General features: G+C 46.5%; 2 protein-coding genes across 7 annotated transcripts in view; one reads left to right on the forward strand and one right to left on the reverse strand.

Moving 5' to 3' along the window:
* lama1 (laminin, alpha 1) overlaps positions 1–1344 on the reverse strand; it is a 40264-nt gene extending 38920 nt beyond the window's left edge. Inside the window, 1 exon segment of the mRNA XM_063912701.1 lies at positions 1279–1344. Within this exon segment, the coding sequence (XP_063768771.1) occupies positions 1279–1333 (55 nt within the window). The 5' untranslated portion in view covers positions 1334–1344.
* Positions 1345–2807: 1463 nt separating this feature from the next.
* LOC134884077 (piezo-type mechanosensitive ion channel component 2-like) overlaps positions 2808–12519 on the forward strand; it is a 41398-nt gene continuing 31686 nt past the window's right edge. For 5 of the 6 annotated variants that reach the window (XM_063912702.1, XM_063912705.1, XM_063912704.1 and 2 more), the window contains exons 1-2: positions 2808–3244; positions 6163–6246. In XM_063912702.1, the coding sequence (XP_063768772.1) occupies positions 3181–3244; positions 6163–6246 (148 nt within the window). In that variant the 5' untranslated portion in view covers positions 2808–3180. The remainder of the gene's footprint in view (positions 3245–6162; positions 6247–12519) is intronic. The other variant, XM_063912707.1, reaches the window with a different exon arrangement.

The raw sequence follows: 12519 nt of genomic DNA on the forward strand, positions 1-12519 counted from the left end.
AAGCCATGAACAGATGAAGTGATGAAGCCATGAACACATGAAGCCATGAACACATGAAGTGATGAAGCCATGAACACATGAAGTGATGAAGCCATGAACAGATGAAGTGATGAAGCCATGAACACATGAAGCCATGAACACATGAAGTGATGAAGCCATGAACACATGAAGTGATGAAGCCATGAACAGATGAAGTGATGAAGCCATGAACACATGAAGCCATGAACACATGAAGTGATGAAGCCATGAACACATGAAGTGATGAAGCCATGAACACATGAAGTGATGAAGCCATGAACAGATGAAGTGATGAAGCCATGAACACATGAAGCCATGAACACATGAAGTGATGAAGCCATGAACACATGAAGTGATGAAGCCATGAACACATGAAGTGATGAAGCCATGAACAGATGAAGTGATGAAGCCATGAACACATGAAGCCATGAACACATGAAGTGATGAAGCCATGAACACATGAAGTGATGAAGCCATGAACAGATGAAGTGATGAACACATGAAGTGATGAAGCCATGAACACATGAAGTGATGAAGCCATGAACACATGAAGTGATGAAGCCATGAACACATGAAGTGATGAAGCCATGAACACATGAAGTGATGAAGCCATGAACACATGAATGTCTTTAATACAATATATAAAATATAAAGAGCTTAAATTTACCAATCTGAGAGGGTGGTTTAAGGTTATACTGATATTTATACTTTAGATAAAGTAACATCTTTCTGTGTGAGAGACACATCTGCTGCACACACACACACACGCACACACACACACAGATGAATGCTGAGACTCAACAGATAGAGAAATTTGGTCTGGACTGAAGGCTGCAGACACATAAATATCATGTGTTTACATTATCTCCTTCTTGTACGTTCTTAATATATGTATATATATATTATAATATATATTATAATACATATATTATAATACACTTTAACACATATATATAACTGCTGAAAAAAATACATTGAATAAAATCTGCTTCACAACACGTGACAGAATCACAGATCAAATTACCATTAAATGTACGTTCTTAATTAAAGGTCTAAACTTTAATCCGACAGTCAGAATAAAGTTAGAGGAATCAGGGATTCAAATATGGACTGGTTTTAAACCATGAGGCTTCAGACTCCATCTTTAATCTGAGTACTCCCACAGGATGAGCAGAGACTAAATACATGAAAGAACAACAGCTGCAGGAAGGTGTTCCACACTTTAGAGGTAAAGGTAAATGAAGTTATAGAAAGTCTCACCTCTCTGCTGGGCTGCAGCTCGCTCCATCAGCAGCAGCAGGAGCAGCAGCTTCATCTCTGCAGCCAAACAACCAAAGCAGCTGAAACTAGAGCCACCACAGCCGCTCAGCACACACCAACAACCAACAGCAACTTACCCTCACAGCTCACACAGTGTGTGTGTGTTGCTGAGTGTGTGAGAAGCTGCACAGGAATGCTTCTGTTGTTGGACTGAATCATTCATTTAGCTGAATGAGGGGGGGAGGGGGGCGGACCATACCATCTCCTGGGGCGGGGGGGGGGGGTCCTCATTGTTCTGCTGCACTCAGACAGAAACTTGTTAATCTCTCTCTCCCTCTCTCACACTCAGGAGTTGGGCACTGACTTCTTCTGTCTGCAGATTTGTCCTGTGAGGATTAGCATATTTAAAAACTAACTTTAAACATTCATTTAAATTATTTCTAAATTATGTTATTATATTTATCATTATTATTGTTTTTAGTTTTTTTATATGACCCTGTGAATCTTCTTTTAAGACTTTTAAAGTTTTCATGATCTGATCATTGATTTAGTCACAAACACACACACGCACCCTGAAAGATAATGTGTGTGTGAGATGAAGGGGTTAACAGTGGGGCCGCATTCAACTCTATCTATTGTCAGTGGGGGGGGGGGGGGGGCCCTATTGTCAGTGGGGGGGGGGGGGGGGGGGCGTACCATGGCTAGGGGGGTCTTCTGTCCTCTCCTCACTGTTAAAATAAACTGACCATTAAAAGTATAGTTCAGTTCTTTGTGAGTGGGCAAACTAACAAAATCGCAGTATATCACTGTATATATGTGTGTATATATAATATATATATATATATACACACACGTGTGTGTATATATCTTATCCATCTTATCTTTAGATGAACTTCCTCTGGTTTCTGAGTACCTCCAGGAGAGGGAGACCCTGCAGTACTGGAGTACCTCCAGAAGAGGGAGACCCTGCAGTACCTCCAGCAAAGGGAGAACCTGCAGTACTATCGTACCTCCAGCAGAGGGAGACCCTGCAGTACCTCCAGCAGAGGGAGACCCTGCAGTACCTCCAGCAGAGGGAGACCCTCCCTCTGTTTATCTCTGGATATATTTATATATATTTTTTAATCCTCTTGTTCTGACTTCAGTGAAGGTTACAGTGTTTGTAGTAAAGTGTAAAATCATTTAATATTATTTATTGACTTTTAATATCATAATGATATCATTCTATAATATATATATATATATATATATATATATTCTTATATAGACACACTTATACACATAACTATAGACATAAACACACATACATCTACACATACAGGTACACACATACGTGTACACATTGAAACACTTCATGGATCCATTGATTAATGTCCCACTAGTACTACCTTCCATTGTGAGGGGCGGGGGCCCATCCTCTCCTTGGCTTCCGATTGGCTGTCAGCAAGCAGATTGGCTGTCAGCCAGCTGGTGGGCGGGACCTGAGAGTCTGAGCGTTGGCGTGTTTTTCAGAAGAAGAAGAAGGAGAAGAAGGAGAAGGAGAAGAAGGAGAAGGAGAAGGAGAAGGAGAAGAGAAGAAGAAGAAGAAGAAGAAGAAGAAGAAGAAGAAGAAGAAGAAGAAGAAGAAGAAACACAGACAGACAGACAGACAGACAGACAGACAGACAGACAGACAGACAGACAGACAGACAGACAGGGAGGCAGACAGGGAGGCAGACACAGACAGACGGTTAACAGCTGTAATTGAACAGTAATTGGAAGAGAGACAGTAACTACCTGTCTGTCTCTCTGGAGCCTCAGGATGTCACCGGGGTTCTTCCGCCCCTCCGGTCCGTCTCTCTGACAGCTGATCAGAACCGGATCAGGATCTGGACCAGGATAAGTACCTGACAGTGGGTCAGGATGCCCTCAGACGTTTTTGCAGGCCTGCTGCTGCGGGTTCTGCTGCCCTGCACCCTGACTGCAGGTAAGACTCCTGGAGGACAATACACACACACACACAGATGGAGAGGATGAAGACAAAGATAGGGTTAGGTAAAGATATAATAATATAACACTAGGAGCAGGTCAGAAAACAGCAGTTAGATAAGGTTGGATAATCATCTATACCATAATAGGGGGGGGGGTCCATCAGCAGGAAATGTCAACATATTATGTTATAACTATGATGTGTTATAGCACAATATAATGTAACAACACATCATGTAACAACCTCAACAACATCAGTCCCCTGTAACAACACATCATGTCCTATAACAACACATCATGTAACAACACATCATGTAACAACACATCATGTAACAACACATCATGTAACAACACATCATGTAACAACACATCATGTAAACAATCGTAACACACATCATGTAACAACACATCATGTAACAACACATCATGTAACAACACATCATGTAACAACACATCATGTAACAACACATCATGTAACAACACATCATGTTATAAACATCTTCTTGCTACTCAATAATGTCTTGTGATACATCATGTTTCATTATAACATTTTGTGTTGTTACATGTATGTGTTATAACCTAATATATACAGTTTATGGTTATAACACATACATGTAACAATTTAACCACACGCTTCACTCTTTTTTAGTTGGTATGGTAATAACATGTGTAGTAGCATATGTAGTGACATTTGTAGTAACATGTGTAGTAACATATGTAGTAACATGTGTAATAACATGTGTAATAACATGTGTAGTATCATATGTAGTGACATTTGTAGTAACATGTGTAGTAAGATATGTAGTAACATGTGTAATAACATGTGTAATAACATGTGTAGTAACATGTGTAGTAACATGTGTAGTAACATGTGTAATAACATGTGCAGTAACATGTGTAGTAACATGTGTAGTAACATGTGTAGTAACATGTGTAATAACATGTGTAGTAACATGTGCAGTAACATGTGTAATAACATTTGTAGTAACATGTGTAGTAACATGTGCAGTAACATGTGTAGTAACATGTGTAGTAACATGTGCAGTAACATGTGTAGTAACATGTGTAGTAACATGTGTAGTAACATGTGTAATAACATTTGTAGTAACATGTGTAGTAATATGTGTAATAACATGTGAAGTAACATGTGCAGTAACATGTGCAGTAACATGTGCAGTAACATGTGTAGTAACAGGTGTAGTAACATGTGTAGTAACATGTGCAGTAACATGTGCAGTAACATGTGTAGTAACATGTGTAGTAACATGTGCAGTAACATGTGCAGTAACATGTGCAGTAACATTTGTAGTAACATGTGTAGTAACATGTGTAGTAACATGTGCAGTAACATTTGTAGTAACATGTGCAGTAACATTTGTAGTAACATTTGTAGTAACATGTGCAGTAACATGTGTAGTAACATGTGTAGTAACATGTGTAGTAACATGTGTAGTAACATGTGCAGTAACATGTGTAGTAACATGTGTAGTAACATGTGCAGTAACATGTGCAGTAACATGTGCAGTAACATTTGTAGTAACATGTGTAGTAACATGTGCAGTAACATGTGTAGTAACATGTGCAGTAACATGTGCAGTAACATGTGTAGTAACATTTGTAGTAACATGTGCAGTAACATGTGCAGTAACATGTGCAGTAACATGTGCAGTAACATGTGCAGTAACATGTGTAGTAACATGTGTAGTAACATGTGTAGTAACATGTGCAGTAACATGTGCAGTAACATGTGTAGTAACATGTGCAGTAACATGTGCAGCAACATGTGCAGTAACATGTGTAGTAACATGTGCAGTAACATGTGCAGTAACATGTGCAGTAACATGTGTAATAACATGTGCAGTAACATGTGCAGTAACATGTGCAGTAACATGTACAGTAACATTTGTAGTAACATGTGCAGTAACATGTGCAGTAACATTTGTAGTAACATGTGTAATAACATGTGTAATAACATGTGCAGTAACATGTGTAATAACATGTGTAGTAACATGTGCAGTAACATTTGTAGTAACATGTGTAATAACATGTGTAATAACATGTGTAGTAACATTTGTAGTAACATGTGCAGTAACATGTATAGTAACATGTGCAGTAACATGTGTAGTAACATGTGCAGTAACGTGCAGTAACATGTGTAGTAACATGTGCAGTAACATGTGTAGTAACATGTGCAGTAACATGTGTAGTAACATTTGTAGTAACATGTGTAATAACATGTGCAGTAACATGTGTAATAACATGTGTAGTACATGTATGCAGTAGTTTCTAAAGTGTGTTTATACCTGAGACACACATGTCTTTCAGTCAGGGATCAGTGTCTACATCCAGCATCCACCTCTCAATAGCACTGTTAGCATTCCTCATTCATCACACTGGCTGTGTTAGCGTTGAGCTAGCTGCTCTCACAGCGCTGTGGACCAGACGCTCAGTTTTTAGCTGGAACCTTCCTTTAACAGGCCCCACATTCCTCCAGAGGGGGAGGTGTGTGTGTGTGTGTGTGTGTGTGTGGGTGTGTGCGTGTAAACACACAGCCAGATGTTGTTACCTGAGAAAGTGGAACCAATCTCAGTGTGTTGGGGGAGGGGAAGTGAAACAGGGGGCTTGCTCTTCCTGTCTGCCCCCCTATACTGAGCTGTGTGTGTTGTGTGTGTGTGTGTGTGTGTGTGTGTGTGTGTGTATGTCATCTGTCAGACAAAGTACAAAGTAAACATTGATTCAACTTTATTGAAACATTTAAACTCTGCACAAAAATAAGGTTTTGCAAAATGTAAAAAGTCTCTAAATATTCTTATTACATATTATTATGTTATATATTAAAAAGTGAAGGAATGCATGTAGTAATAGATTGCAGTGTTGAGATGTGTGTGTGTGTATCAACATGTCGATGTTCTGCAGCGTGTGTGTTGCGGTTCTCCGGGTTCTCTCTGGTTTACCTTGCCTTGCTACTGATGCTGCCACTGCTGCCAGCCCCCCCCTCAGGTACACACACACACAAACACCCTGAAAAAAACAGAAACAAACACATGTCAATAAAGATAGTTTGAACACAGTGACACACACAGATGTCTGACTGACGATGTCATCATAATCATTGTTATCCAGTCACTGACACGCACGCACGCACGCACGCACGCGCGCGCACGCACACACACACACACACACACACACACACACACACACACACACACACACACAAACGACTGGAAGTCAGTTTTCCTGAAGGATGTTCCTGAGGAAACAGATGTGATGACATCACTTCCTGTGAGGAGTGGAAGAACGTTCAAAACTGATAGAAGTAGAATGGGAGGATGAAACCCTCTTTATTGTCACATGCACACAGCAGCGCACACACAGTGAAATTAGTCCTCTGCATTTAACCCATCCTATACAAGGAGCAGTGGGCAGCTATCGTGCAGCGCCCGGGGAGCAATGGGGAGGGGGGATTGGAGATGTCCGGTGCCTTGCTCAAGGGCACCACAGCAGGGCCTAGGAGGTGAACTGGGACCTCTCCAGCAGTCCACTTTCCATATTTCAAGTCTGTTCGGGGACTTGAACTGGCAACCCTACGATTCCCAGTCCAAGCCCCTACTTACTGACATTGCTGGACATTTGGAAACTGTAAAGTAATGTTGGAGCAGGAGTTTCCTCAGGAACAGTCTCCTCAGCAACAGTCTCCTCAGAGTCTCCTCAGGAACAGTCTCCTCAGTGTCTCCTCAGGAACAGTCTCCTCAGTGTCTCCTCAGGAACAGTCTCCTCAGGAACAGTCTCCTCAGGAACAGTCTCCTCAGAATCTCCTCAGGAACAGTCTCCTCAGTGTCTCCTCAGGAACAGTCTCCTCAGGAACAGTCTCCTCAGGAACAGTCTCCTCAGAAGTCTCCTCAGGAACAGTCTCCCCAGAGTCTCCTCAGGAACAGTCTCCTCAGAGTCTCCTCAGGAACAGTCTCCTCAGGAGCAGTCTCCTCAAAGTCTCCTCAGGAACAGTCTCCTCAGAGTCTCCTCAGGAACAGTCTCCTCAGTGTCTCCTCAGGAACAGTCTCCTCAGGAGCAGTCTCCTCAGAGTCTCCTCAGGAACAGTCTCCTCAGGAACAGTCTCCCCAGGAGGAGTCTCCTCAGAGTCTCCTCAGGAACAGTCTCCTCAGAGTCTCCTCAGGAACAGTCTCCTCAGGAACAGTCTCCTCAGGAACAGTCTCCTCAGTGTCTCCTCAGGAACAGTCTCCTCAGGAGCAGTCTCCTCAGAGTCTCCTCAGGAACAGTCTCCTCAGGAACAGTCTCCTCAGGAACAGTCTCCCCAGTAGGAGTCTCCTCAGGAACAGTCTCCTCAGGAGCAGTCTCCTCAGGAACAGTCTCCTCAGAGTCTCCTCAGGAACAGTCTCCTCAGGAACAGTCTCCTCAGGAACAGTCTCCTCAGTGTCTCCTCAGGAACAGTCTCCTCAGGAACAGTCTCCTCAGGAACAGTCTCCCCAGGAGGAGTCTCCTCAGGAACAGTCTCCTCAGGAGCAGTCTCCTCAGGAACAGTCTCCTCAGAGTCTCCTCAGGAACAGTCTCCTCAGGAACAGTCTCCTCAGGAACAGTCTCCTCAGGAACAGTCTCCTCAGTGTCTCCTCAGGAACAGTCTCCTCAGGAGCAGTCTCCTCAGAGTCTCCTCAGGAACAGTCTCCTCAGGAACAGTCTCCTCAGGAACAGTCTCCCCAGGAGGAGTCTCCTCAGGAACAGTCTCCTCAGGAACAGTCTCCGCAGGAACAGTCTCCTCAGAGTCTCCTCAGGAACAGTCTCCTCAGGAACAGTCTCCTCAGAGTCTCCTCAGGAACAGTCTCCTCAGGAACAGTCTCCTCAGTGTCTCCTCAGGAACAGTCTCCTCAGGAGCAGTCTCCTCAGAGTCTCCTCAGGAACAGTCTCCTCAGGAACAGTCTCCTCAGAGTCTCCTCAGGAACAGTCTCCTCAGTGTCTCCTCAGGAACAGTCTCCTCAGGAGCAGTCTCCTCAGAGTCTCCTCAGGAACAGTCTCCTCAGGAACAGTCTCCTCAGGAACAGTCTCCCCAGTAGGAGTCTCCTCAGGAACAGTCTCCTCAGGAGCAGTCTCCTCAGGAACAGTCTCCTCAGAGTCTCCTCAGGAACAGTCTCCTCAGGAACAGTCTCCTCAGGAACAGTCTCCTCAGTGTCTCCTCAGGAACAGTCTCCTCAGGAACAGTCTCCTCAGGAACAGTCTCCTCAGGAACAGTCTCCCCAGGAGGAGTCTCCTCAGGAACAGTCTCCTCAGGAGCAGTCTCCTCAGGAACAGTCTCCTCAGAGTCTCCTCAGGAACAGTCTCCTCAGGAACAGTCTCCTCAGGAACAGTCTCCTCAGTGTCTCCTCAGGAACAGTCTCCTCAGGAGCAGTCTCCTCAGAGTCTCCTCAGGAACAGTCTCCTCAGGAACAGTCTCCTCAGGAACAGTCTCCCCAGGAGGAGTCTCCTCAGGAACAGTCTCCTCAGGAACAGTCTCCGCAGGAACAGTCTCCTCAGAGTCTCCTCAGGAACAGTCTCCTCAGGAACAGTCTCCTCAGAGTCTCCTCAGGAACAGTCTCCTCAGGAACAGTCTCCTCAGTGTCTCCTCAGGAACAGTCTCCTCAGGAGCAGTCTCCTCAGGAACAGTCTCCTCAGGAACAGTCTCCTCAGAGTCTCCTCAGGAACAGTCTCCTCAGTGTCTCCTCAGGAACAGTCTCCTCAGGAGCAGTCTCCTCAGAGTCTCCTCAGGAACAGTCTCCTCAGGAACAGTCTCCTCAGGAACAGTCTCCCCAGTAGGAGTCTCCTCAGGAACAGTCTCCTCAGGAGCAGTCTCCTCAGGAACAGTCTCCTCAGAGTCTCCTCAGGAACAGTCTCCTCAGGAACAGTCTCCTCAGGAACAGTCTCCTCAGTGTCTCCTCAGGAACAGTCTCCTCAGGAACAGTCTCCTCAGGAACAGTCTCCCCAGGAGGAGTCTCCTCAGGAACAGTCTCCTCAGGAGCAGTCTCCTCAGGAACAGTCTCCTCAGAGTCTCCTCAGGAACAGTCTCCTCAGGAACAGTCTCCTCAGGAACAGTCTCCTCAGTGTCTCCTCAGGAACAGTCTCCTCAGGAGCAGTCTCCTCAAAGTCTCCTCAGGAACAGTCTCCTCAGGAACAGTCTCCTCAGGAACAGTCTCCCCAGGAGGAGTCTCCTCAGGAACAGTCTCCTCAGGAACAGTCTCCGCAGGAACAGTCTCCTCAGAGTCTCCTCAGGAACAGTCTCCTCAGAGTCTCCTCAGTAACAGTCTCCTCAGAAACAGTCTCCTCAGTGTCTCCTCAGGAACAGTCTCCTCAGGAGCAGTCTCCTCAGAGTCTCCTCAGGAACAGTCTCCTCAGGAACAGTCTCCTCAGGAACAGTCTCCCCAGGAGGAGTCTCCTCAGGAACAGTCTCCTCAGGAACAGTCTCCTCAGAGTCTCCTCAGGAACAGTCTCCTCAGTGTCTCCTCAGGAACAGTCTCCTCAGGAGCAGTCTCCTCAGAGTCTCCTCAGGAACAGTCTCCTCAGGAACAGTCTCCCCAGGAGGAGTCTCCTCAGGAACAGTCTCCTCTGGAACAGTCTCCTCAGGAGCAGTCTCCTCAGGAACAGTCTCCTCAGGATCAGTCTCCTCAGGAATAGTCTCCTCAGAGTCTCCTCAGTAACAGTCTCCTCAGGAACAGTCTCCTCAGAGTCTCCTCAGAGTCTCCTCAGGAACAGTCTCCTCAGGAACAGTCTCCTCAGGAACAGTCTCCTCAGGAACAGTCTCCTCAGGAGCAGTCTCCTCAGGAATAGTCTCCTCAGAGTCTCCTCAGGAACAGTCTCCTCAGGAACAGTCTCCTCAGGAACAGTCTCCTCAGGAACAGTCTCCTCAGAGTCTCCTCAGTGTCTCCTCAGGAACAGTCTCCTCAGAGTCTCCTCAGCAACAGTCTCCTCAGGAACAGTCTCCTCAGAGTCTCCTCAGGAACAGTCTCCTCAGGAACAGTCTCCTCAGGAATAGTACCCTCAGTAACAGTCTCCTCAGGAACAGTCTCCTCAGAGTCTCCTCAGGAATAGTCTCCTCAGGAACAGTCTCCAAAGGAGTAGTCTCCTCAGGAACAGTCTCCTCAGGAACAGTCTCCTCAGGAACAGCCTCCTCAGGAACAGTCTCCTCAGTGTCTCCTCAGGAACAGTCTCCTCAGGAACAGCCTCCTCAGGAACAGTCTCCTCAGTGTCTCCTCAGGGACAGTCTCCTCAGGAACAGTCTCCTCAGAGTCTCCTCAGAGTCTCCTCAGTGTCTCCTCAGCAACAGTCTCCTCAGGAGGAGTCTCCTCAGGAACAGTCTCCTCAGGAGCAGTCTCCTCAGGAACAGTCAGTCCTCAGGAATAGTCTCCTCAGGAACAGTTTCCTCAGGAACAGTCTCCTCAGAGTCTCCTCAGGAACAGTCTCATCAGGAACAGTCTCCTCAGGAACAGTCTCCTCAGTGTCTCCTCAGGAACAGTCTCCTCAGAGTCTCCTCAGGAATAGTCTCCTCAGAGTCTCCTCAGGAACAGTCTCCTCAGAGTCTCCTCAGGAACAGTCTCCTCAGAGTCTCCTCAGGAACAGTCTCCTCAGAGTCTCCTCAGGAATAGTCTCCTCAGAGTCTCCTCAGGAGCAGTCTCCTCAGGAACAGTCTCCTCAGGAACAGTTTCCTCAGGAACAGTCTCCTCAGGAACAGTTTCCTCAGGAACAGTCTCCTCAGGAATAGTCTCCTCAGAGTCTCCTCAGGAATAGTCTCCTCAGAGTCTCCTCAGGAGCAGTCTCCTCAGGAACAGTCTCCTCAGGAACAGTCTCATCAGGAACAGTCTCCTCAGGAACAGTCTCCTCAGAGTCTCCTCAGGAACAGTCTCCTCAGAGTCTCCTCAGGAACAGTCTCCTCAGAGTCTCCTCAGGAACAGTCTCCTCAGTGTCTCCTCAGGAACAGTCTCCTCAGGAATAGTCTCCTCAGGAATAGTCTCCTCAGGAACAGTCTCCAAAGGAGTAGTCTCCTCAGGAACAGTCTCCTCAGGAACAGTCTCCTCAGGAACAGTCTCCAAAGGAGTAGTCTCCTCAGGAACAGTCTCCTCAGGAACAGCCTCCAAAGGAGTAGTCTCCTCAGGAACAGTCTCCTCAGGAACAGTCTCCTCAGGAACAGTCTCCAAAGGAGTAGTCTCCTCAGGAACAGTCTCCTCAGGAACAGTCTCCAAAGGAGTAGTCTCCTCAGGAACAGTCTCCTCAGGAACAGTCTCCTCAGGAACAGTCTCCAAAGGAGTAGTCTCCTCAGGAACAGTCTCCTCAGGAACAGTCTCCAAAGGAGTAGTCTCCTCAGGAACAGTCTCCTCAGGAACAGTCTCCTCAGGAACAGTCTCCAAAGGATAGTCTCCTCAGGAATAGTCTCCTCAGGAACAGTCTCCAAAGGAGTAGTCTCCTCAGGAACAGTCTCCTCAGGAATAGTCTCCTCAGGAACAGTCTCCAAAGGAGTAGTCTCCTCAGGAACAGTCTCCTCAGGAATAGTCTCCTCAGGAACAGTCTCCAAAGGAGTAGTCTCCTCAGGAACAGTCTCCAAAGGAGTAGTCTCCTCAGGAACAGTCTCCTCAGGAACAGTCTCCTCAGGAACAGTCTCCTCAGGAACAGCCTCCTCAGGAACAGTCTCCTCAGTGTCTCCTCAGGAACAGTCTCCTCAGGAACAGTCTCCTCAGGAACAGCCTCCTCAGGAACAGCCTCCTCAGTGTCTCCTCAGGAACAGTCTCCTCAGGAACAGTCTCCTCAGAGTCTCCTCAGGAACAGTCTCCTCAGGAACAGTCTCCTCAGGAACAGTCTCCTCAGGAACAGCCTCCTCAGGAACAGCCTCCTCAGTGTCTCCTCAGGAACAGTCTCCTCAGGAACAGTCTCCTCAGAGTCTCCTCAGGAACAGTCTCCTCAGGAACAGTCTCCTCAGTGTCTCCTCAGGAACAGTCTCCTCAGGAACAGTCTCCTCAGAGTCTCATCAGGAACAGTCTCCTCAGGAACAGTCTCCTCAGGAACAGTCTCCTCAGGAACAGTCTCCTCAGGAACAGTCTCCTCAGGAACAGTGTCCTCAGGAGTAGTCTCCTCAGGAACAGTCTCCTCAGAGTCTCCTCAGGAACAGCCTCCTTAGTGTCTCCTCAGGAACAGTCTCCTCAGGAACAGTCTCCTCAGAGTCTCCTCAGGAACAGTCTCCTCAGGAACAGTCTCCTCAGGAGCAGTCTCCTCAGGAACAGTCTCCCCAGGAACAGTCTCCTCAGG

This window comes from Eleginops maclovinus, chromosome 21 (genome assembly GCF_036324505.1).
Source record: "Eleginops maclovinus isolate JMC-PN-2008 ecotype Puerto Natales chromosome 21, JC_Emac_rtc_rv5, whole genome shotgun sequence".
Taxonomy (NCBI): Eukaryota; Metazoa; Chordata; class Actinopteri; order Perciformes; family Eleginopidae; genus Eleginops; species Eleginops maclovinus.